Below are 13,324 nucleotides of genomic sequence, written 5' to 3'. Positions count from 1 at the left end.
GTATGGGGGAATACAGTAACATCCCTTCAAATTCGCTGTGTGTTCTTTGTCATTCTGAACACAAGCCACAGTGTGCCCAGGTGGCCAAGAAGGCCAATGGATCCTGGCCTGGCTCAGGAAGAGTGTGGCAGCAGGAGCAGGGAAGTGATTCTTGCCCTGGACTCAGCACTGGTGAGGCCACCCCTGGAGTGCTGTGTCCAGCTCTGGGCCCCTCAGTTCAGGAAGGACATTGAGGGGCTGGAGCAGGTCCAGAGAAGAGCAACGAGGCTGGGGAAGGGACTGGAGCACAAGTTGTGTGAGGAGAGGCTGAGGGAGCTGGGGCTGTTTAGCCTGGAGAAGAGGAGGCTCAGGGGAGACCTCCTCACTCTCTGCAACTCCCTGACAGGAGGGGGGAGCCGGGTGGGAATTGGGTTCTGCTCTCAGGAACCAGCAGTAGGACAAGAGGGCTCGGTCTTCAGCTGTGCCAGGGGAGGTTTAGGTTGAATATCAGGAAGAAATTTTTTACAGAGAGTGATCAGCCATTGGAATGGGCTGCCCAGGGAGGTGGTGGATTCACTGTCCCTGGAGGTGTTTAAGATGAGACTGGATGTGGCATCAGTGCCATGGGCTGGGAACCACAGCGGGGTTGGATCAAGGGTTGGACTTGATGATTTCGGAGGGCTTTTCCAACATGATCCATTCTATGATTCTATGATTCTCACTGTTGTCTGTGTCCAGAAACAGAACCAAAGCATGGCAGCAGTGCCTACAGGCCTTGTGTGTGTGGGCACAGGTCTTGTGTGCTCATGTTCAGTGAAACTTTGTCTTTCCCAATATGACCTCTGTGTAAATATCGTCATTTCTTCTGTGCAGCATTTTGAATTTTAGTGTCTGCAGACTGTCAAATGAACCTCCAGGCAAAGAACACATTCATCTTACGTGGTTGCAGTCAGAGTTTGTCTGCTGTCATGTAAAAAAAGTGGTCTTAAATGTGCACTGTGCTGCTTAGTCTGATATTTGTAGGTGGGCATTGGGTGATCAGATTCTGTCATCCAGCACTGAGTGTTATTATACACTTATGTAGGCCCTTAGGCAAATAATTATTTCCCCCTCTATTTTCTGTATATTTTACTGTATGCAGGGATAGAATTACATTCAGTAGGGTGATTAAACTGTGGCAAATTAGGTAAACCTGGAATGTAATTAAAGTACAGTAAAAACACCTGTAAATGAAAATTGTTTCATTCCCTCAGGGAAAATGTAAAAATAATCTTTGTCATGGAGTGTCGTATCTAGAATCTTTACACATGACAACTAACGTGTTTTGTCCTTAAGTAATTTGTCTAGAAGTAAATGACCGCAGTGTTTTAAAAAAGAACTAAAAATTAGGAGAACATCCTAGTTCTTATGAGTTCTTTTCCTGCAGACTGGGCAGTTACCCAAGGAAGAAGGTGTGATCATTCTGTGGTTACATTCACTGGTCCAACCAAGGGGATAGTTTAGAGGTAGAAGGCAAGGGCTAAATAGATACAGGCTTTGGGTCTGTTACATTATTAACAATGGAGCTCATCTTGTCCGAGATAATAATGCTCCACTTTGTAAATTCATGAACCTGGAATGAGGCAGAATGTGGTGCTGACTTCACCAACCATTTATTCTAAAATATTTAAAGTTAGAGTATGAGTTCTGTTGCATGGAATGATTTAAAATTAATGCATAATAAGTACAATCAATGATCATAGTCTTCCCAATAAACTTTGTGTGCTGGTGCTGTAGGTGGTATTTTCCTTTTGTGTATTTGTCATGTCTAGAACACTGATGATTTGGAATGGGGAGTTTGGTGTGGATGTTTACGTAAAATCTTAATTCCAAATACAAATAAAATTTAAAGTTGATATATGTTTTCTGGAACTTAAAAAAACCTCTCTTTTTTGGTGAGCAAAACAGACTCGTTTTCAACCAATTCTAAAATAAACTCTCAAAACCCTCTGAAATGCAAATTTATCGAAATAAAACAGTCCAGTCACCTGTCCTTGTGCTCCTGCAGCAAGGTGACTACCAGAGGAATGATTTCACATAAAGTTTTCTCAAGTGTTTTTCCTTCATCTTACAATAGAAGAGATGTATTTTTTTATTAAAACTGACTCTTAATTTTAATAATTTATTTCCTTTCTTCTTTTCATTGCAGAGAAAGTCCATTGTTGCTGTGAGTTTCATTGCAGCTTTCCTCTGCCTGATCATCGTCCGTCTCACAAATGAAGTAACTTTCCCTCTGATCCTAAACTGCTTTGGACAAACCAGTGTCAAGTGGATCCCATTTTCTAATGGCCAGAGGCATCCTGTGAGAACTCACTATGGATATATAAACGTAAAAACACAAGAGGTAAGACCTGGTATCAAGAGCACAGCAAAATGGACCAGTGGACTTCTTTTTTTCTCTGATCCCATATAATGCTTTCCTGCCATCCTGCCCATTGTGAAAACTGAAGTCAGCAGTGTTTCTGAGCAGAGTGCTACCACTTAAATGAAATTTTTTTTAAATTTCTACAGTGTCTGCAGTGGAGAGAGCAGTGAACTGGCCTCAAAGTCACAGTTGGTTGCAGTGAAAACTGATATTTAAAGAAGCAAAAACATTTTTCAGATTAATTTCAATTTCAATCCATATAACTCAAAAGAAGCTTTTCTTGTGTTAGTTGTAATTTTGCCTGGGGTTCCCAAGGAAGAAGTAGTTTATTTGTGTTTGTATGGGCATGGAAGAGGAAAAGGGAGGGATTTGTGAAATGAACATATGTGAGTGTACAAAATGTATAAAGCTAGAAGCTTATTGGGTTTTTCTGAAACTATTGCACTAACACATGGTAGCTATTTCAGAGCCAGGTATCTATTTCCATTCTGTACTTCAAAATGCATTGACCTGTATCTGCTTTGCAAAATACTTACTCTGTGTTAAAAATAATTGTGTGATGAAATTAGCTTTTCTAGGGACTCCTGCTTTAAACTGTCTTAGTTGTCAAAATATCTAACGCTACTGGGTTTTGGTGATGGTGGTGCATTTTGCTCAGACTCTTCCTCACTCTGTCTAATATTTATAACAGGTGGAAACTTGCAAAATAGGGTAACATAAATGAGTGACCTCTTTCTAAAAGTTATTCCTGATCAGTCATGAGAAATACTGTCAGAATTCTACTTACTGCTATTTATTTTTCTTTATAAAATTGCAGTTATTAATGAATGAAATTCATCCACACAACAGCTTTTATAGAGAATTAAAATACTTTACCACTTCCTGATATTTAGTCCTGTAGGTGTATTGGGGAAATTAGTCATTATTCTACCTTTAGTGGGTTAAATACGAAAATCAGAATGAAAGGGAGGTATAGTTTTTAGGAGGCAGCTTCTTTTAAACTTCTGTAGCTTTCAATTGTTGTCCATGTAAGATATAATACACTGAGTATTGGAGGCCAAAGCACATTATCTACAAAGAAGACGGACAAGCACCTGAAAGGAAAACTGTCTGGGTGTGAACTGTAGTCCCAGGGAAAGGAATGGGAGGTGCTGTTGAGTTCAGAAGGGCTAAGGCTTCATCCAGCATCTTCATCCCTGCAGAAATGAGAGGGCAGTGTGTTCTGCATGTCCCTGGGGTGTTGCCACAGTGCACACATGGAATCTGAATGAGGCAGAGCTGCCACGGTCACTTGATCCCTATCGGTCTGAACTGATAACTGGAGAGGAGAGGAGCATGCTAATCCATTTTTATCCACCATTGCCTTCATCAGAGGTTAGAAGTAGCTTGTGAGAGCCTTAATTCATTCTTAAATTTGATAACACGCTTGGAAGTTCTAACAGTAAATGGAAATGAATGTCCTGAAAGTTGGTGACCGGTATCGATTAGTAAGACATTTGTCTCAATTTAGCTTAGGTCATGAAGGACTCCTTAAACTTGGTAATTTTAATTGTTTTCCCTCTTGTATTTGTAGATTACATTAAATATTTGCTAATTAAAATGATAATGAAGAAGCTGAACATGGCTTGCTTATTGTGAATGCACTGACTTCTGACTTAATTATTCCCCTTGTGAGGGAAGTTTTGTTGTGCTGCCCCTGTACAGAGCTCATGTTCCTAACACACACTCATGGCTTTCTCAGACTATGATTTTTGAAAGACAGATTGCTTTGTAAAATAAGCATTTGTGCATTATTTGTATTAAAATGACCAGCAAGTATCAATTGTTCATAGAGATTAAAAACATAGGTTTCTCATTTCTTTTTTGTGTCAAATGCGTTGAATGTCTGCTCATTTCATAGAATTAAGATGATATTTTTAGGGATTTTGTGCTTCTATAGTATGTAAGATAACAGAAGGTCCACTCCATGAGTGCAGCTAATGCCCCAAAAAAATGTGGCCAAGTTTTTTGCAAAATAGGATAAATACCATCCCGTCAGTGGGCAAGGACCAAGTGGTGAGAAAATGATACAGTAATGAATCATTACAGAAAATAAAGTGATGGAAGATAAGGAGAGAAGGCTTTTAAAGACATGAATTTTGGCATTTTCTTTTATCTTTTAATGGCAAAATCGTTCTCCACCTGTTGAATGTGTTCATATTCTCCTGGAGTGTCCTTTGAATCCTGTCACCCCTCTAGGTTCTGCATGTCTTCTGCTGTGTGATAGCACTTCCTCCTGTTTCTCAACCATGTCCAACAGCCTTCTTCTTTTCTTCATGTTTGTTCTCTGTTCTCCTTTACCTGTTCCTCTAAGTCTGCAGTCTGAAGTCTGGCTGGAAGCAGCATGCCAAGGCTCTGTAATCTCAACTTGTGATTGTACTTAAATATTACATATTAAAGGTCAACAACCAGAGTAAATAGGGTAATGTACCACCAACCCAGTCAGTCATCCAACGTGACAGAGAAGTTAGAAAATCTAGATGAACTACTACTCTGCCCTTCCTGTCCCTCTATTGTATACTTACTTTCTGAAGAAAAAGGAAAACCAAACCAAAGGAAAGAAAAAAACCCAAAAGTTTATTCCATAGGAAAAAAAGTTGAAGTTAGGAGGAGCTGGTTTCTTTTGGGGTAAGGCTGAATGGGATGAGACTTGAAAAACTTTATGAAATGATGGAAAATCGGTTAATTGGTGTTTAAAGCTAAAGTGATCAATCATTTGTAAATGGTGATATGAACATTAGTGTTTATCTCAAGTAAAAAACAGTGATGTGGCTGTTATTAGATGTGATCAGAATAATGCTATAAAGACATATTTCAAGGGTGTTTCATGTTTGATTTGACAGTATAATACTGGGGAATTTTTATTATTAAAAAGTCTGAAAAAATTCCAAGGTTCCTATAACTAGATTGTATGGGAGTATTTAATATAAAATGCAAAGAGAGACATAATTAAGACTGTACATAATACAGGGCTGTTGCTATGGTTTCCTTGATTTGTAACTATAGCAACAGCTTTGGAAAAACTGACTTTATGTACAGTAAACATACTATATTTGAAATATAAATAGATGTGAAGTGTTGTGCTATACTGGGCCATTATGTCTAGACAAATCTTAGTTTCACTTTTGAGGTATTTCTGAAATAGATGATTCTTCACCTAGAAAGTTTGCATCTAGGACCTGCCCTCACTCCCCTCAGCAGAAGAGGATCCCACAGTAGCCCTCTTTTCCTTGAGATTTGTGGTTGACTATGACTGCCTGTTTTGCAGTATTGCTCTTTTGCTCAATACAGGAATTTTGACCTTTCAGTGAAAAGGAGGTGTGTGAGCAAGATGACCTTTCTCTCCCTTATTTCCTCCACTCTGTGCCCATGGATTTTTGGTGATAGGTCCCATGAAATCCACCTTTAGGAAATGTCATGCCCATCATGTGTTAGTTACTTTTATCCTATTCCTGGTATTTTTTTTCCATAGAAAATATTAATTTGATACAACTCCACAGTGGTTACCTAATTGAAACCTATTGCCATTTGAGTAAAATTCACCCCGCACCGCAAGCTGATGTAATGATTCTTTTTGTGTATCAAAAATGGGCAAGGAGATAAAAAGAAGCAGGGAGAGAAAATATAACCTTCCTCCTCCTTTCATACCACTCCTACTCTACAAAGAGTTCTGGCAAAATTAATGAACATCATGTATTTAAATTGCAGCATTATGGCATCAATTTAAAATCCATTAGCAGTTTGAAACTTTATGCTAGGCAAGTCTAATAGTGTTCTTGGATATTTGATTGTGCTTCCTGAAAGGTGAATATTGAATAGATTTTTATTCTACCATCAGTATTAAAATAATATAGCATTTTCCTACATACGTAAAATGTGAAATATAGCTGAAATATCACTTGAAACATAATTATAAGAAGTATATTCAAGTGCTGAACAAAGATTAAAACCGTTCTTGGAAAAGGGTAAATTCTGAGATGACCTAAAATCCCTACATTAAACTGCAGCTGTGAGATCTAATGGCTTCATCTGAAATGAATTCTGAGGGAGCAAAGAGCCCTTGTGTCATGAACATCGAAGAATCTCACAGTACAGTGAGGAGCATGAGATAAAAGGAACATGCTTTGTAGCAGTTCAGATTTTTTAAAACCCTGTCCTAACTGAAAAACTCATCAACACACTGTATTAATGTTGAAGAAATAAATTTGGATCATATGATCACATACCATTTTGTCCCATAACCTGAACAGACCTGTATACAAGCATTAATTTCTCACCACTTGTGGCACACACAGCCATGTGTGTGTGTGTACATGGACCACCTAAATCTGGTTCCTTTTTCTTCCTTTTTGCCAGAAGTGCTGTGGTGGAACTTGGCTGAAATGAATGGAGGTTTCCACAAATGAAATATCCCAGATATGAATACAAATAGGAGAAGGCTGCAGGCCTTATACATATTTGTGCAGTCCTTTTTATTATTTTTTTTTCCATCGGAATAAAATGCATTTAAAAATGAGAGCACTTGAAGTTTAGAGGAAAACTAACATAACATGCAGAAATGTGATGTGTCTCTGACTGTAGGATGAGGCACATACCATTTCAACATTAGCAAAAGCACAGTTGTCAATGTGTTGGAAGTAATCATGGGATGGATCCATGCCAACCATGAGAGAGCACATTCTTACAAAACTTGAACAATTAACTTAAATAATGCATAAGGAAAGGGAAGAATGTGCTGAAGGTTTTAATATTAGTTTCTTTCCAGATATGGGAAGTAAGAAAAAATTTCAAAAAAGACTGAAATTTTATGTGACATACTAAAAATATATAAAGCTACAATCATCCTGGGAAGGTTTTAGTTTTTGCCTCTGTTAGTAATGGATCAGAACAACACTTACTGTGAAGAGAAACTTGGAGAACAGCTCTGGGCTTCATGTCAGAACAGAAGGTACCAGACTGTGAACTTGCACTGTGTGTTCAACTGACTCCAGAGGTGCTGGTTTCATACTCTTGTTGGGAAAAACTGGGTCCTAGAGAGGCTAAAAAGCTGCATGAACTCACTGTGACAGAAGGTTGCTTTAGTATTTAATTTCTGACACATGGATGACTTCTATCCTGTCTTTTCCTTTGGGATCCTATTCGTTGTTACAGCTTAAGAATTCATAGGATATTTTCTTAAGAAAAGGTCATTTGTTTCATAGTGATTTATCATTTATATCTCTTCTGAGACACAGTTTTATATCAGTTGCACAGTTACATCATTTCAGCCTTAGAAATCACGTAATAACAGTAATAATAATGAAAGGACAACTAAACGTGCCATATATTCTTCTGGATGTTTTTCCGCTTCTGCTTTTTAAATTTTCAGGAGCAACTCTCCTGGTAGGTATTGCAGAGGGGTTGGTTACATAACATTTTAAATGACAATCACATTCTGAGAGACATCCATGTGGTGGGTTGTTGGTTCCTGTCCCCCCACCCCTTTGTGTTTGCCAACTGTACCAGAGCTCCCATTCCTGGCTCTGGGAGCCATAGGCACCTACTTGGAAATAGAATTCCTGCCAAAGACTTTAACCACCAAATGAACAACTCCAGAAGCATATCTTATATTATAGAAAGAGATCTCAATAAACAAATTATCACCAGAGTCCCCACTGCTCTCTTCCTCTTTCCAGCCCCCTTTTTGCCTGGAAGAAGAGAGAATGTTTAGAAAAAGCTGCAAGGTCCACTTGAAACCACTCAGGCTGTTATGAACCTACAGGAGGGAAGGCAGCACAGATGATGTGTGTCCTTAGTGGAGTAAATCCTGCCAGCTCAGCCATTTTCCCTCTGTATATATGGAATTAGCTTAGGTTTTTAAAGCTGCCCCGACTCTGCTGGTATCTCACGAGGAAAAAGTCAAGTGCCAGGATAAATATATCGAGTATTCTATACAGAGGAATTAAATCTGCTCCACACAGAGCCTCAATGTGATGAGTCAAGCAGTGCTGCCTGTGTGGCAGCTCTGCCTTTTTTTAAAAAATAAAAAAAAAGACTAAGGAACTTGAGCAGAGATTACTATCAGCCAGTGAGCTGTGCCATCAAAACTCAATCCCTAAAGAATCTGTGTTGGTAGAAATAAATGTCTGCGATGCAGTCATGGGCTGGATTGATCTGCTGAATGGAGCTTATAGGTTATATTGCAAGAGGTGCCTGGTATCAAAGATTTGCCATCCACCTTGGTTATAGGTAATTTGCAGAGATTTCTCCCACCTTCTTGAGGATTTTTTTACTGCTTCTGAAGGGAGGTTTACATCAGTTGGTGTTAGCCTCCCTATGAGAAGGTGCTTGCTGTGTTTTCCATGTGAGAAACGTGAACAATGCCTCTCCAAATGAGAGACACACCACCTGGAAAATTGTCTGGAGACCACCTGGAAAACAGAGGAAAAGCTGAGTGTTGCAGTTAGCTAGCTTGATAGAAAAACTTCTGTCAGTAAAATTTTCTTTTAGTTAAAAGGCAGATGGACCAGAAAAAGTGAATGGACTGGTAAAGAAAACAACAGAGAAGTTTGGTGCAATGGCATTTGAGTGATACCAATCCACTGAGGAGGATAGGAAAGATGGGCTCGCTCTTATAATGAGCAGATGAGAGTGAGAATTCTGTCACCATGACATTATTTCAGCTTTAGTCAATAATAGTTGCCAAATAACGGATGGGCTGATTTGTATTAGTGGCAGGCAGGGTGTTTTCTTGGTGTTCCAGTTCATCCACTGGGAGACCAGTGCCCTCTCATTTACATATCTTCCCACTGTTGCTGTTTAAAAATTAAGATTCCTTCATCAAAAGAAGCCCAGTGACACCCTCCTGAGCTTATACCTGGAGTCCTTTTCTCACAGAGACTCAAGGTATCCTTTGCAGCAAGGTGTTGCTAGTTTTGGCTGTGGTGATGGCAGCTAAGGTACCCTTTGCACCGGTCTGTAAAATACACCACAGAGTAAAAAGAGCCGGTGAAAATGGAATTTTGCTCCTGTAATTGTTTCTGTGCAAGGCCTTTCTGCTGGCTGTGGCAATCAGCGAGTTCAGCTCTTTGAGCTCTTGCCCAGCAGAGCTGTTCTGGCAGAGATGCACAGCACTGAGCTGACCCAAGGCTATTAATAGTTCCCTGCAGGGAAGCAGCGCTCCAGCCACACACGTGCAGTCACATGGACGCGCGTGGGTGCACATGTAAACACAGAGCTGGAACTCGCTCGAGGGACAGACTCCTCACACTGACAGTCATGCCAATTACTAGTTAGCTTCAAAGCCACAGCCATCTTCCTTGAAAGCCTCTGCTTTCCAAGTTTGCTCCCATGGCCATCTGTCATAGCCTGCATTTGGCACCTCCGGGTTCTGCTGCGAGGCTCTGTGGATTGACTGCACGGTTTTGTCTTTTTTATTGTTCTCCGAGGGGGGGGAGGGAGTTTCTACCACAGGAGCCTTTTCTCTTAGGCTCTTTGGTAGATTAAAATGTGAACTTTAAATGCATATTTGAGCTGTTAATCTGCGCTATCTGCTCTCAGACCGGGCTGGAACAGGTGGACTGGTATAAGTGCTGCACAGAGAAATGAGCTTAGAGACCCTCTTAGAGCAGATGCAGATTGTACCAGCAATAATTGCTTTTTTTGGGGTAGTCTCTCTTGTCTGACTGACTGCATTAGTCCATACTACCAAATACGTGTTTTTTGCTCTGTAAGAGTCCTGTATGACTGTCATGTCAAAAATCTCATGCCCTTATTGGCATTACTGTGCTGGCAGTGTGTGCATTTTAGAGCTCTACTTAGTACTTCTACAGTATCTGTTACAAGGAGCTACGTTTTCTGTGGGTGTAGCTGTAAATTTTGTCTACTCATCATAAATTGTTTTCGAATTGCCTCTAAACCAGTAAATGATATTGCCACCAAAAAGTTCATGGTAAATTGTGTCCATGGGGCTGCACCCTAAAATGAAAACCAATTCAGTCTGGGTAGGGGCGGGAGAGAGAAAAATGAAATTCTGTGTTACTTGCAATATTTTTTTCTTCCATCTTTATTTTTATTTCTCTCCAATTGATGTATTTTCCATATTCAGCTAGTCAGAGATTACAGTAATCTGTTGTTTCCTGTCACTTAGAAAAGCAGTTGTCCTGCCCATTCAATGACTAAATACAGTGCCAAATGAAAATTTCAGAACAAGTGCAGAGAAATTACTAGAGTGATTTTGGGGTTGTCCTCTTAATAACAACGATTCATCCTCCATTTTTATCCCCAACCCAAGGGATGAACATTACTACCTTTACCCTGCTCATACCAGTCAAGACCCCTTTTCTGCGAGTAATGGCATCATTTTTTGAAGTACAACTTCTTGAATTTGTCTTTAAGAGTTTCTTATAGTCAGGACGCAGAGCTTTGGATTTGAAATTGATGACAATGACACCAGTCTTAGATCAATATTTCTCCAGGGGGCAGAACCTGCTTTGCTCCAGTTGGAGACTGCAAATAGCCCTTAAGGGTCTTGTATTAATATTACACCAGCCAAAGTGCAGGTTGGTTTGGGTTGATTTCCCTGGTTCTAGTTCAGTGATGCCACCACCCTCCCTCCCTTCTGCCTTTTTCAATGATGTTGCCTAGGATTCATGTTGGTAAAGAAAAAAAAAAAAAAAACAATTTCTAGAGGGCATCAAGTTGAAAAAGTATATTTCTAAGCTTTCCTTCAGATACCTTCAGACTCCTATGAAATGCCTGACTGCATGCACAGGAATCACCCCAAACAAGTGCCAGGGCAGTACACTGAAAGCTGAGGTCAGCACTGGCAAACATCCTACACTGGAAATTAAGTATCAAGGTGAAGGATAAAGTTGGACCCTTAGGTAAGAACAATAACCCTGTATTTGACCACATTACAGTATATTATGGAATTGATCAGTGAATGACAGTTTTGTTCTCAGGTGTCTCTTGTGTAATTAATTTTATTGATTTATCAACATTTTCCAGCTTAAAATACAGTTTCTCCTGTAATTTTATTTCTAGCATGTAAAAGTTTTGTTATGTCTGTCCTGTCTCCTGTCAGTTCTTCCTTTTTAGAACCAATCTGCATTGTCCAAAACTGCTGATTTTTCTTAAGCTTCCTCTCTGATTTGGCTTGCCCTTAACTGCCCAAAATTTCTTTCACTAGATCGTAAGATTGATTACCTCTTCCCCCCAAATATTCTGCTACTTAGAACAGCTTTGAAGGCATAGATTGGAGATTTTCAGGATAAGAAACTGCTCTTAAGCCAGGCTATTGCTGCGTTCTGCACAAGGCTTGATTCCTAATGGAATCAAGGTGTGGCCCAAGATGAATCATTATATTGACCCAGTCTTCTGGTGGCAGGCTTTGTAAAAGCATCTCAAAGTAGACTTCAAACCAGAAGAACCTGTGGCAAAATTGTCTCAGGTCAGAGCTCATGTACTTTTTAAAGTTTCTTTCTGATGTCTTTCCAAGCATAACTTCTTTTTCAAACGGAGTGAGCCCCAAAAAAGTTTATTTGAAGCCATGTGGGTGTTTCCCAAAGGCTGACTACAGGCGCTTTTCAGTGTTTCCAAGGCTAAACCAGCTCTCTAGTTAGAAGCCAGAAAAATGCAATTTTCTCCAACACATAGCAGATGGTGCTTCTTCATTAATCAACTCCATGACAGACCTTCAAGGAGTCCCATAGGAGAGTGCCTTGGAGGTAGAGGGATTGTCCTCTGGGATCCTCTGTGGTGGTGAGTTCACTCTGGAGCTATCCTACTTATTTCTGCTCCAGTTGGTCCTTGGTGTTGAATGTGCCTTGTCATCTCCAGTATCAGTGACAACTGATGGTGCTGATAACAGTATTGTAAGGCAGATAATGATGATTAGTGTTGATCTTAGAGGAGTGTGGACAGAGGAACAGGCTGGAACTCTTATGAGCTAGCCTCAGTTTCTGTCCTGCTGCTGACATGGCCCAAAGTACTCTTCACTGCTTCAGGATCACCATGCTTGTAAAGCAGTCATGTTTATAAAGAGCAAGTAACATTTTTTGATCAAGTTGCTTCTGACCATGTTGAAAAAGTAAAATGGGGATGATTGCCTGTCATAAAATGATTGGGAATCTACTATCCTGGATAGATTATCACTTATTGCCATTGTATTACAGCCAGAACTTTATTGTCAGAACAACAGCAAAACCAATCCTTGCACTGCACTAATGCTTTATTCTGATTGACAAAGGATGAGGGAATCGAGGTACTGTGACAGCAGCGTTGGCATGTATTGTATAATGATATATAGCAACTTCAATAGATGCCATTAATTTCTGCATGAATTCTGTCTGTCTTTGATAAGCATGTGTAACTCCTAATAAATTATTTTGGAGCTGAGCACAAGCATCAAGGAGAAATGGACTTTTGTAGGTATGGAGGCTGATGATAGCTGAAAATGAGAAAGCAAAGCTGACAGATAATTGTAGATGAGATGTCATTTTCAAGCAATGGATGGGGGTGATATTGTTTCCTGTTTCAAATGAGTTGCCACCTCTGCTGGCCGCAATGTAAGGTAAATTCTGTCGTGAAATCCAAATCATTTGCTATGTAGAGGCTGTTGATAATCACATAGGAACCAGCACTGTGGAGCTCCCTCCACTTGCTCTTAAATGGCTTGCTCCCATTCCGGTGGGTGTTATCCACTCTTCATTTCCTGGGGAAGAAATGGCCCTCTGTGAGGTCGTTTATCTGAATAGTGCAGAAATAATTTTCTGCAAACATAACTATTACCATAACAGAACCCTTAAAAAAAAATTACAGTGACACTCTTGAGTTTTCTGAGATTAGAGTCTTCCTTTAAGGCCTCTATTTGCTCTGGTATTACTTCCAGTCCTGTTCACTGAAACTACAGTGCACGTCTAC

General features: G+C 39.9%; 1 protein-coding gene across 2 annotated transcripts in view; it reads left to right on the top strand.

Moving 5' to 3' along the window:
- The window catches only part of ST6GALNAC3 (ST6 N-acetylgalactosaminide alpha-2,6-sialyltransferase 3), a 213,652-nt gene that overhangs the window by 95,232 nt on the left and 105,096 nt on the right, over positions 1-13,324 (top strand). The window contains exons 1-2 of one of the 2 annotated variants that reach the window (XM_027649219.1): positions 468-478; positions 2,168-2,362. Coding sequence is in view for 1 of the 2 variants with exons in the window: in XM_027649218.1 (XP_027505019.1) it covers positions 2,168-2,362 (195 nt within the window). In the remaining variant the exon portion in view is untranslated. Of the gene's footprint in view, positions 1-467; positions 479-2,167; positions 2,363-13,324 lie in introns of those variants that run through there. The other variant, XM_027649218.1, reaches the window with a different exon arrangement.

Source organism: Corapipo altera, unplaced genomic scaffold (genome assembly GCF_003945725.1).
Source record: "Corapipo altera isolate COAL_440 unplaced genomic scaffold, ASM394572v1 112, whole genome shotgun sequence".
In the NCBI taxonomy this organism is placed as follows: Eukaryota; Metazoa; Chordata; class Aves; order Passeriformes; family Pipridae; genus Corapipo; species Corapipo altera.
Note: the sequence above shows the minus strand (reverse complement) of the source record. Positions and strands in the feature narration are given on the sequence as shown.